The 13019-nt window shown below is 41.1% G+C and overlaps 1 protein-coding gene across 2 annotated transcripts in view; it reads right to left on the minus strand.

Moving 5' to 3' along the window:
• plcb1 (phospholipase C beta 1) overlaps positions 1-13019 on the minus strand; it is a 950430-nt gene that overhangs the window by 87398 nt on the left and 850013 nt on the right. For both annotated transcript variants that reach the window (XM_073051321.1, XM_073051322.1), the window contains exons 25-27: positions 6684-6816; positions 6523-6576; positions 4510-4729 (exon numbers count right to left, since the gene is read on the minus strand). In XM_073051321.1, the coding sequence (XP_072907422.1) occupies positions 4510-4729; positions 6523-6576; positions 6684-6816 (407 nt within the window). The remainder of the gene's footprint in view (positions 1-4509; positions 4730-6522; positions 6577-6683; positions 6817-13019) is intronic.

Below are 13019 nucleotides of genomic sequence, written 5' to 3' on the forward strand. Positions count from 1 at the left end.
AATACTAACTTAAATACACACATTGTGTTATGGATAAACCTACAATGGCATCCAAAAAAAAGAGCAGATCCAATGTGATTATTTGGAATTTGTGAGCCATTAATGATGAGCTTGTCCTTTTCATTCCATGCGACAATGAGTATAGGAATAGTGTGAGGTGGAAGATAACTGCGAGGCTGAGGGATTGGAGCAGGGGGCAGGAATTAAGATTTCTAATTCATTGGGACCTCTTTTGGGACACGCGTGACCTGTACAAAAAGGACAGGTTGCACTTGAATCCCAGGGAGACCAATATCCTGGCAGGAAAGTTTGCTAAGGCTATTGGGGAGAGTTTAAACTAGAATTGCTGGGAGGTGGGAACCAAGCTGAAGAGATAGAGGAAGGGGCGGTTGACTCACAAATAGAGAAAACTTGGAGACAATGCGAGAGGGAGGATAGGCAGGTGATAGAATAGGGATATGCTCAGAGCGATAGTTTGAGATGTGTCTATTTTAATGGAAAAAGCATCGTGAACAAAGCAGATGAGCTTAGAGCGTGGATCAATACTTGGAGCTATGATGTTGTGGCCATTACAGAGAGTTGGATGGCTCAGGGGCAGGAATGGTTACTTCGAGTGCCAGGTTTTAGATGTTTCAGAAAGGACAGGGTGGGAGGCAAAAGAGCTGGGGGCGCGGCACTGCTGATCAGAGATAGTGTCACGGCTGCAGAAAAGGAGGAAGTCATGGAGAGTTTGTCTACTGAGTCTCTGTGGGTGGAAGTTAGAAACAAGAAGGGGTCAATAACTCTACTGGGTGTTTTTTATAGACTACCCAACAGTAAGAGGGACATCAAGGAGCAGATAGGGAGACAGATTCTGCAAAGTTGTAATAATGACAGAGTTGGCATGGTGGGAGATTTTAATTCCCAAATATTGATTGGCATCTCCCTAGACTGAGTGGTTTAGATGGGGTGGAGTCTGTCAGGTGTGTTCAGGAAGGCTTTTTTGACACAATATGTTGATAAGCCTACAAGAGGAGAGGCTGTACTGATCTGGTATTGGGAAATGAACCTGGTCAGGTGTCAAGTCTCTCAGTGGGAGAGCATTCTGGAGATAGTCATGACAATTTTATCTCCTTTACCATAGCACTGGAGACGGATAAGAACAGAGAAGTTAGGAAAATGTTTAATTGGACTAAGGGGAAATATGAAGCTATCAGGCAGTAACTTGGAAGCATAAATTGGGAACAGATATTCTCAAGGAAATGTATGGCAGAAATGTGGGAAATGTTCAAGGGATATTTGTGTGGCATTCTTCCAATGAGACAAGGAAAGGATGGTAGGGTACAGGAACCGTGGTGTACAAAGGCTGTTGAAAATCTAGTCAAGAAGAAAAGAAAAGCATACGAAAGGTTCAAAAAACTATGTAATGATAGAGAACTAGAAGGTTATAAGGTGAGCAGTACGGAGTTTAAGAATGAAAGTAGGAGAGCCAGAAGGAGCCATGAGGAGGCCTTGGCGAGCAGGGATAAGGAAAACCCCAAGGCATTCTACGAGTATTTAAACAGCAAGAGGATAAGACGTGAAAGCAGAGGAGCTATCAAGTGTGACAGTGGAAAAATGTGTATGAAACCGGAGGAGATAGCAGAGGTACTTAATGAAGACATTGCTTCAGTATTCACTATGGAAAAGGATCTTGGCAATTATAGGGATGACTTACAGCGGATTGAAAAGCTTGAGCATATAGACATTAAGAAAGAGGATGTGCTGAAGCTTTTGGAAAGCATCATGTTAGATAAGTCTCCGGGACCGGATGAAATGTACCCCAAGCTACTGTGGGAGGCGAGGGAGGAGATTGCTGAGCCTCTGGCGATGATCTTTGCATCATCAATGGGGACGGGAGAGGTTCTGGAGGACAGGTGGGTTGAAGATGTTGTTCCTTTATTCAAGAAAAGGAGTAGAGATAGCCCAGGAAATTCTAGACCAGTGAGTCTTACCTCAGTGGTTGGTAAGTTGATGGAGAAGATCCTGAGAGGCAGGATTTATGAACATTTGGAGAGGCATAATATGATTAGGAATAGTCAGCATGGCTTTGTCAAAGGCAGGTCGTGCCTTACGAGCCTGATTGAATTTTTTGAGAATGTGACTAAACACGTTGATGAAGGTAGAGCAGTAGATGTAGTGTATATGGATTTTAGCAAGGCATTTAATAAGGTTCCCCAGGCAAGGCTTGTTGAGAAAGTAAGGAGGCATGGGATCCAAGGGGACATTTTTTTGTGGATCCAGAATCGGCTTGCTCACAGAAAGCAAAGAGTGGTTGTAGAGGGGTCATATTCTACATAGAGGTCGGTGACCAAGGGGGTGAACTCAAGGATTTGTTCTAGGACCTCTTCTCTTCGTGATTTTTATAAATAAGGAAGTGAAGGGATGGGTGGAATAGATTTGCTGATGACATAAAAGTTGGGAGTGTTGTGGATAGTGTGCAGGGTTGTCAGAGGTTACAGCAGAACACCAGTAGGATGCAAAATTGGGCTGAGAAGTGGCAGATGGAGTTCAACCCAGATAAGTGTGAAGTGGTTCATTTTGGTAGGTCAGATATGATGGCAGAATATAGTATTGATGGTAAGACTCTTGGCAGTGTGGAGGATCAGAGGGATCTTGGGGTCCGAGTCCATAGGACATGCAAAGCTGCTGTGCAGGTTGACTGTGTGATTAAGAAGGCATATGGTGCAATGGCCTTCATCAATCGTGGGATTGAGTTTAAGAGCCGAGAGGTAATGTTGCAGCTATATAGGACCCTGGTCAGACCCCACTTGGAGTACTGTGCTCAATTCTGGTCGCCTCACTACAGGAAGGATGTGGAAACTATAGAAAGGGTGCAGAGGAGATTTACAAGGAATTTGCCTGGATCAGGGAGCATGCCTTATGATAATAGGTTGAGTGAACGCGGCCTTTTCTCTTTGGAGCGACAGAGGGTGAGAGGTGACCTGGTAGAGGTATACAAGATAATGAGAGGCATTGATCGTGTGGATAGTCAGAGGCTTTTTCCCAGGGTTGAAATGGCTAATGTGAGAGGACACAGTTTTAAGGTGCTTGGAAGTAGGTACAGAGGAGATTGCAGAGTTAAGATTTTGACGCAGAGAGTGGTGAGTGCGTGAAATGGGCGTGGAATACAATAGGGTCTTTTAAGGAACTCCTGGATAGGTACATGGAGCTTAGTAAAATAGAGGGCTATGGGTAACCCTAGGTAAGTTCTAAAGTAAGTACATGTTTGGCACAGCATTGTGGGCCAAAGGGCTTGTACTGTGCTGTAGGTTTTCTATGTTTCTATTCCACCCAAACATTCAAAATGCATTCCTTGCAGATCTTAAAGTTATAATTTGCACTGGAAATAGGCTATTTTTCTTGAAAAGAAATGCTAATGGGTTGGTTAAGAACTCATTTAATGGCACTGCAGTATGGTTCCTAACAGAATTTTATTCTTGTTGCATTTCAGCAGATGTAATATGGGATACCATATAATCTAAATGCCAAAAGATCGACAGCTTGTTTCTGAGAGAATAGTTGAGTGAAATCAGTTTTAACCATGCAAGCAATGACCCATTAGAAATGCCTGGAATTAAAGTAAATATCTTGCCATCCTTTGTTATCAGAATCAGATTTAATATCACCAGCATATGTCAACTTCACGGCAGCTGTGCAATGAGATACTTGATAGAGAAAAAACTGAGTTATATTAAGTATATATTTATATGTGTCTATTAAATAGTTAAGTTAAGTAATGCAAAGAAATAGAAATAGAAAAGTACTGAGGTAGTATTCATGGGGTTCAATGTCCATTTGGAAATCGCATGTCAGAGGGGAAGAAGTTGTTCCTGAATCACTGAGTGTGTGCCTTCAGGCTTCTGTACCTCCTCCCTGATGGTTACAGTGTGAAGAGGGCATGTCCTGGGTGGTGGAGTTGACAGATACTGCCTATGCAAGCTGATATAAATGTAATGTTCCCGCTTCTGTAGTTTCATAATGTAAAACCCATCATGAACCTGTAATGGTTTGTTATTTTATTGGCTTAAAATGACCCTCAACTGTAGTGTCATGAGGGTTATCAGAGATTTTAGAGATTGTTGACTTTAAATGTGAATCAGTCAGCACATTTCCCCATATTTACAATGCAAGCTCGATGTGCATAACTCATCTGCTCTGGTTACACTGCTGACTGTTGATGCTGAACAATAATCCACTTACCACGCAGGACTTTTCCCATACTTTTATTCCTGAACTTTCCCAGTGAAGGGTAATTGATTGCAAATTGCACAGCTCTTCACCGTCACTGTAAGCTGCATGAACTCTCAGACACAAATGCAATGCATTTGTTAAACCATAATAGAAGACCACACAATTATTTTAACTTAATCTTGCAAGTGCCTCAGTGCTTGATTACCGTTGTGGAAGGAGGGGCTGGATAAAATATTTTAAAATCCCACATGCTCCACTCCAGGGGCTCCAAAGAGCATTTCAGTATAGTTCACTTACCTCTTCTTGCTATCTCTCTTTGCTGACTTTTCCAGAACTACCCTGCGCCGTAAATAGTCATTCTGAAATTCACTGGATCTTGCAGTGTGTTCCTTAATCAAGTCTGTGGTTTTCTTGTGGTGCTTCTTCACCAACTCCTTCATTTCTTTGTAATGTTTCTTTTGAAGTTTCACAAATGCCTTCTGTTGTCGCAACTCTTCCACGGTCTGGGCTTCCACTTCTGCAGAGATTTATACAAAACCATTTTATCATGTTAAATGCTTTCCACCTTCATTAAGTGCCTTAGTGCAGATTCTCAGTTTGCTGAATAAACCAATCACCACATTGCATCCCTGGAGAGAGCTTTGTAATAATGAGATTTACTTCGAGTGCGTGAACACATGAAGGCGAGATTCTTTGCAGGTCCAATTAGAAAGAGCAGGATTGTATGACTAATTGGGCAACTCTCTCAAAGCACAGTAGGGGTTAAGATGAGCTTCTTCTGTCCTAAATCATTCTTATGATGAAGAAATAATCATACATATTTGCATTCACTGAAGTAGCATTTTAATGTTACTAACTTTTTCTCAAAATCTTTACAAACTTAAACATGTCCTTTGAAGTCTTGCACAGGACGTTATTCATTGAACTATATTCTTGCCATCACTGTGCAAGACGTCAACAGATTAAAGATATATAGTGATCACAGTTCGCATGTGCTTTAACTTTGCCTTCGTAGATTTTCTAAACCTCTATGCATGCAATATTTATTTGTGAATACTTTTCTCTCAAAACTGATTCAACACTGAGCATACTGCTTGAGCAATTTGCAGAGTGGATATGAATTAAACATGCACAATTTATACTGATGACAGAAATTTATTTTGCCTTCTAATGTCACAGTGCTTCAGCGGCGCAGCTAGTTTAGCTGTACCTTCACAGCTCTGGAGATTCAGGTTCAATCCTGACATCACCAGCCTGTCTGCACGGACCCAGTGATTGCATGAGTTTCCTTTGGGTGCTTGGGATTCTTCCCACATCCTAAAGATGGGAAGATTTGCAGGTTAATTGGTAGGTAAATTGCTCATGCGATGTGGGTGACTGGTGGAATTTTGGGGGAGAGGAAGAGAATGTAGGGAGAATAAGAAAAAAGGAGATTAATGCAGGGTGAATATAAAATGTGTGGTTAATAGTTAGTGCATTTTTGATGGGGCAAAGGTGCTTTGGTGCTGTATCACTCCATGACTCGATTTGTCTTCCTACTCTTGGGTACTTAAAAAAATCTAGAACCTTGAACAGATGTGGAGTGACAAGCGACTTTCTTTTAAGATCCCTTGGAGCATTTTAACAGAGATGCCAAGTGGATTAACACATCTGTCAACATAATAAAACAGTGCCTTTGGATGCATTAAAATAGCTCTACAATTTTCTGCCTCGATGTACATACACAGGTGATAATATTTTGAAGATGGATCCATAATCATTAAGTAAGCTTTTTATGTATCATATTTTTACTTAAAATACCTACAGTTGATGGAAAAACCTTTTCTTATTCATTTTGAAAGAAAGAACTCAATAAAGTAAAGAGGGTGAGTGGGCCACCAGCGCACAACTTCATTGTCACAGAACTGATACATAATCTCTCTCTTTTTGCCCACAACTAAAAAGACTGTATCTTTTTTTTTATCAGATGGAAAATGTCCATTTATTAAATGTCATTATCATATACCATATGTAGATTTGGCGGCTTACCACATGCATGTTTGTTAAATCGCTTTTTTATCTGCCATATGTCAGGTGCTGATTACTTTCTCATACAGTAGGTAAACCTTTTTATTGAATCTGCACTGTCTAATTTGTAAATATGTTAGTTTGAATACATACAATTCATTTAGAACATTTCCACTATGAATTTTAATATGCACTCAGTAAGTATTCGGTTTGTTACTCTGCCTCTAATTTCCTTTTCTTACTTTATCAGGAGGTTTCTGGGTTGCAACTTTTTAAATGCCACACAAAATTTTAATAACTTACCGGACAAGACACTTTGAACAAGATCTTCTGCTTTACCAGTTGCTTTGACTGTGGCTAATACATGAAAAGAGACTTTTGATTAATAGACGCTTCATAAATTGTTGGTAAAAGCTTATTTCCTGATGGTTTTTCAACTGCAAAAGTCCATTAAAAATACTTACCCGGGGCTGGTTGAATCTGGGTAGCTTGTGTGGAGGGTTTGGATGTTAGACCAGGCGTGGGACTCACACCGTTTTCTGCTGGAGCAGGCTTCGGGTCAGCATTAGGTTCTGTAGGAACGTCACCAGGTTCAGCCTGGGAGAAAGATGCAAAAGGTTACCCATCTTTCAGAACAAAGGAATCCACCAATCACACTGGAAAACTGCCTGCAAACAAGCTCATTTCATTTTGGTTTAGGAAAAACCTGCAGGATTCTGGAAAATCACCCCACACTGGCAGAAGCTCCAAACATAAAACGATGCCACATTACACAATGCTCATTGGCAATGCTTTGCCCATGAGAAAGAACAAGTTGGTAATATTCATCTCAAAGAAAGCTGTCTGCTCAGTTCAGATGATACGGCACCCCTGTCCAGCTGCAAAACCTGTCAGCGCGGTTGTGATATCCAAGTTTTTGAAGCACGCTTCAACATTCTATATCCTGCAAATCGCTCCTTCACTGCTTCTTTTGGTAGCTTTACATTGGGGACAGCTGAATGCTGGAGGTATTGCCAAATCTACAGTAGCTCAACTACATCCACACATTTCAATGTCCTTTAAAACAAAAACTCGCCAGTTCTCTATAGGCAGCGCAGTTCCTGTGATGGCTAAACTCTGATGACCAGTTACCATGGCGCCTGACTGAGTGGTCCAGTGTGCTTGGATTTGTTCCTCAGGCAGCTTTCCCCTTGCTCCTCGATGGTAATTACAGGCAATGAGCAAGAAATAAAATAAAGCTCCTGCAAACCGTTATCTAGTCCTTCAGTGCTGGGACTTTTGATTAAATTTCATAGACAGAAACAGCTCAGATAAATCTGTCATTTTATGATGCATGGCCGAATGATTAATTGTATATTTATCAGAGATTAACAGCAAAGCCATTTTTATATACTTGCAAAAGAGAAAAGGTCAACTCACGAACATTACATTGCTGTCCATTTTATGCCCTTCTCCCTGATACCTACCTTGATTCTTTTTTAACAAACTTAATGTTCTGGAACAAAGGAGACATGCTGACATCTGCAACTTAATTTGGAAATGAAATAATAGTAGATGATTGAATATATAAAGTTATTTTTATTTAGGACGGCACAACCCTTTAAATGCTTTCTGCAGTTCAAGTAAATCAATTTCAGATTGGCTTCAGCTTTTACTGCTTAAACAATTTGAGAACAGTCTCCAAAATTAATGTTTTTTTTGGGGGAGTATGAATTGGGAAACAGTTAGGATGTTGTGGTTTTACCAATGAGATGGTCTGATATTCTGCTTTTTATCTGATTTATTTTCCTCAGAGGCACCAGGCCTCATACACTTCCACTGGTGGATAAGCAGTGACTACTTTACCCTGTAATAAAGTGCCACGGAACAGTTATGGTTTCATAACCCCTCCACCAAAAAAAAAAATCACAGTTTTTGACTTGAACCCGGATCTGGGATCCCAGTATCTTCAGATCTAAGGAGTGTGTTATGAAGAGGGATTATATTGTACCACCATTGAACTAAACAGTACAGGGAGGACCTACAAACAGGCATGCATGGAAAGACTGGGGTAAGGTTTCCAGAGGGTCTTTTGGCATCCTAGCAACAGTTAGATGAGCTCAGAGAAGCATTTTAAAATTACGATATGGTTTATATTAAAACGATGCTGTGTGCTGTTAGTTGGGAACACCCTGCCTGAGAGGATGAGAATATATGAACATATATGAATATATGAATAGATGAGCCTATAGAACAGCAACTGCCATAGAAGAACTAGATACATATTTCAAAAGGGAATAATTCTAAAAGAAAGCAGTTGAAGGAGCACAGGACATTAGTTCGCTGTTACAGTGGCCTGGAAGTTATCCAGCTGCGCTACCTCAGAACCCGTTTGATGTAAAAGCCCTGAGAACACACCTCATTACTTGTTCAGCCAGACCTGGACTTCAAACCAACACGTTTAAATGAGTGAAGTTTGCTATTTGGTAAAACAGCTGTGTACGTACGTAAGCTCATCGGTTCTATCACACTTGCACAGAGTACTATAAGCTTCACATTTATATAGTAGCTGGCAACAAACAAATTGCTGAAGGGACTCAGTGGGTCAGGCAGCACTGGTGGGGTGACTGAGCTGTCGGCATTTCAGGTCAAGACCTTCTATCAGGACCTGCAAATGCTGGTATCTGGAGCAACAGACAAAATGCTGGAGGGACTTGGCAGGTCAGGCTAAATCAGTGGATAAAAATAGACAGTCACCATTTCAAGTTGAGACCCTTCATCAGAACAGTCAACCTTGGCTGTATAATATTACCAGCTCCATCTAGTCACCTAACCCAAATGTCCACTGTCACACAGTCTTATTCTCCCCTAACTAATTGAAAACCAGACCCTTCATTACACAATGGGATGATTCCAGTCCATCAGTCAGACAGCCTTTTACACTAATGTTAATGTAAAAACAGTGAGTTTATTTTTTTGCTTTAAGTGCTCTATCAGTAATGTCCTGGTGACCAAGAGCACTGGAGACTCCAGAGCAATCTTGGAGGAACTGCCAACCCTAAACAGCCTTCTAGAGTTGGTGTTTGGAACACAACACTGCTGGCCATGCCACTCTGCGGCCTGCTTCACGGACAGGTGAATAAAACATTTTGCATCCAGTTTGGCATAAACATACATAGCATGTCACCAACCATGTCGCAGTGCTTGAAAGGTCAGCAAGAAAATAGACTTCTATATGTTAAGTAGAGGATCAAGACAATTATTCAATGAATACAGATTTTCAAAAGCAACAGACTCCCCAGACACCATAGAATAGGCTGGGATACTCACAATTCCAAGAGCTGATCTGTCTTCTGGTTGCTGGTTGTCAGCCAGGTTGTGATCCAATTTAATGGTGGTCATTGTTTGAGGCATCTCATCACCCCCTGGCATTGCATGCATGGCCTTTATCAAAATGGGGGAATTCTGAAGTGTTTTTCCAGTCTCTTTTCAAAAGCTCTGAGTCACCAAAATTCTTCAGTTATCATTAGAGCTATTGAGTCATGTTTCCTGGCAACCACCAGAAGTAGTCCTTCTAGCCAATCACCTATCACAAATCATCTTCAAGAGGCTTTTTAACATACCTCCCTGGTCTATGGATACAACTATAAAAGCAGGTGCAGCTAAACCTCCTCAGATAATAGGTAAATTTAACAAAACGAGTTGCAGTGACACAGTGCCTTTCACAGACTCTGAAGCCCCTAAATGTGTTACAGTGAATACAGCACTTCTGCTGCACTGCCACACTAAAGCCTGCAGCAACCAATTTGCACACATCAAGCTCACCCGTGCAGAATATTTGTACTATTGAGGAAGTTAAGTTTTGAACAGGATAACTCCACGACGATAATTTGAAATAGTTTCATGCGCTATTTCACATCTGTCCCAGGAGAGGATAAGGACTCTGATCACTACCCTATCTAAATGAGGACACCTGTGACAGTGTGCTCATTGTTCATACCGCTATACCGGAGTGCCCGTCTAGATCTTTGTGTTCAATTCTATAGAAGGGGCTCAGGCCCTTCAAACTGGAATTGCACTGTACTGTAGCTCTAGCAAAAGCTACCCATTGATTAGAAACTCTGAAGAGGGGTTTGCTTATTTGCTTATTCTGATTATTAATGATAATTGAGCAGTGAGTTACGTTTTAAGCAGAAATAAGAAATAACATTCCTAATTCTCCAAATGAATAGCATGAGAACAACTGGCACACAGGCTTACCCTCTTGCCCTGTGAAGGCAGACAACATGACACAATCACGTTGTGACATAATAACATTGACTGCTTGTTTCCACGGATGCTGCCCAACCTGCTGAGTTCCTCCAGCTTGTTGTACGTGTTGCTTTGACCCCAGCATCTGCAGTGTACTTTGTGTTTATGACACAATCAAAGGTAGCTATGCATGACATTTATATAGTATGCTTAATCTTTACTCAGCACCACACCGGCAATTAAAACATTGTGCGTGGAGTCATCATGTGATCCTTCCTACTGGTGGCAGATGTTGTGAAGGAACATAGCAAGATTATGACCTGCTAGATAGAGCTGGTTGGTGGCTGGTAGCCAGAGGTCCTTGCTTTGAGCAATGCACTGCAGTTTGGGTGGAGGAGAACTGACCTTGAGCACTTTTGCAAGGTTATTAAGATCTACACTGGATCCGGGTTGGGCCTTTATTTGTGGCTTTCATTTCTTCCCAACTGATGGATTCCAGCATCCCAACTGGCAGGTGTTTCTGTTCCCTTCTAGTTCATCGACCATTTCGATATCTCAAACACTGTTTAAACATGGACTTACACCATGCCACTGTTGATCTTACAGTCTGGTGACCAAGATGTGGATGATTTCCACCAACATTTTCAGCCGTGAGCCACCTCCCCTTTAAGCGTTGGCCAGGGTTCTATTTTCTTTTTCTGCTTAGCTACCACTGCCAATTACACCTAAAAACAGCATCACCACTATGACCAGCAACGGCAGAGTTACTGTAACTCTGACCGGCATTCCAGAGTAATGAAGTTGCAGCAGGAACTTGACATCTCAGATAAATCCGGGACGCACAATGTTGGAGTCTCATTAACATCACCAGTTTTTATGAATTGTACACAAATTGCAACATCTAATAGAGTACATATGACCAGACTGCAGGACACCTTCTATCCTACTGATATAAGCATCTTACAGGGTCTTCTTGCTTGATGAAGAGCCAATCTAGCTTGTCATTGGCCTTGCAGTTTATTTAACTACCTGCACTGCAGTTTCACTGTAATTGCATCGCTATATTCTGTGATATACTAGCTCAATATACTTACGTTTGAAATTACCTGCCGACATGGCACGCAAAACAAAGTTTTTCACCATGCCTTTTGTACATGTGATAATAACAAAATAATTGCCATTTTCTGCATATATCTTCATGTGGCCTCATAATTTGAATGATTGTTTTAAGTCACGGTCAGCTTCTCTTTCCCAGAATCCCAATTACACAATGTACACAGAGCCCCAACTGCACTATGGATGCAATTGGGATTGGTTGGTCACGGTGTTACGTACCCGTGGGTATCTTGTACTTGTCACGTGACAGTGGTGACAAGTCACCAATGACACAATGCCTAAAGTTTAAAAGGTCATTGCCGGCAGTTTCTTTATAATACTGCCAGTTAAAAATCAGTGGAGAGTGAAGATCGGAGTTCGGGAGCTAAAAGATCGAGGAAAGTCGATTTCGATGGTGAAACAGGTTCGACCTTGTTTGATCCTCATTCAGAAGGAATTCATTGGCTGTGCCCATGTTAACCCCTGCAAATAATAGCAGAAAGGGTTGGGTACAGTTTTGTAAAGGAAAGGTCAGTGCCTTTAAGCCGTTTCATTTTCATCTTCATAAATTCTCTGGGAAAAGTGTAGTTCGACTGGGAACCGCAACAACACGACGTGAAAGAAAATTTAAATCGTCTAAAAAGTCTCTCCTTTAATGGACTGTAAGCATTTTGAACTTTTGCAGTACTACTTTGAAGAACTGTTTTTGCAACATCGCTTTAAGAACTGTTTTCGCTTTATTCCTTTAAGAACTGTTTAAGCTGCCGCACAGCAGCTGATTTCCGGTTATGTTAGTTGTTGGTTTACTTTTGGGGGGTTTGTTTTTCAGTGTTTAATAAATGTTTTATTTGTAATAAAAAGCCCTGCCTCAATTATATATTTGTTGTTGCTGAATCCGTAACACCGGTCAGAATGTTACACATAAACTAGATTTTCCGACTGGCACTTAAGGAGCAGCCTTGCGCTGTAGAAATTAAAACCATCTTCAGATGATTAATGGATCTTCCAGAATGACTCTGCATGAAAATGAATTGTCACCTTAGTGTTTGTGCAAGCTTGCCAACGACTGACTGCTTCAATTTATAGTTCCCTTCCAATAGAAGAGAGAGAATTTTAAAAGGCAATTAACTAAACTTGCTTCACTGGTCTTATTCATATGTCAGTAAATGTCTCATGAAAATATGATCCTAAACAGCAATTATGAGTCTGAAGTGAGGATGTTGGTGTTGGCTTGCACAATGTCTGGGAAGGAACATTTATGCCTCTGAGACCTGATGTTGACTTCAGTTCTGGCAGTTATGAAAGCTTTCCTTTGCTTGATACGTTTCTTGTAAAATTCAAACATATTTAGAAGTACCAATTCTTGGTACCAATATTTAGAAGTAGCAATCACAGCCCTGCAGCACTCAACTTCATGCATTAGTTAGCAATAGACCAGTAATCCTTCATCCGGAGGTCTGGTGTGGTGAATGCAA

Source organism: Hemitrygon akajei, chromosome 7 (assembly GCF_048418815.1).
Source record: "Hemitrygon akajei chromosome 7, sHemAka1.3, whole genome shotgun sequence".
NCBI classification, from domain to species: Eukaryota; Metazoa; Chordata; class Chondrichthyes; order Myliobatiformes; family Dasyatidae; genus Hemitrygon; species Hemitrygon akajei.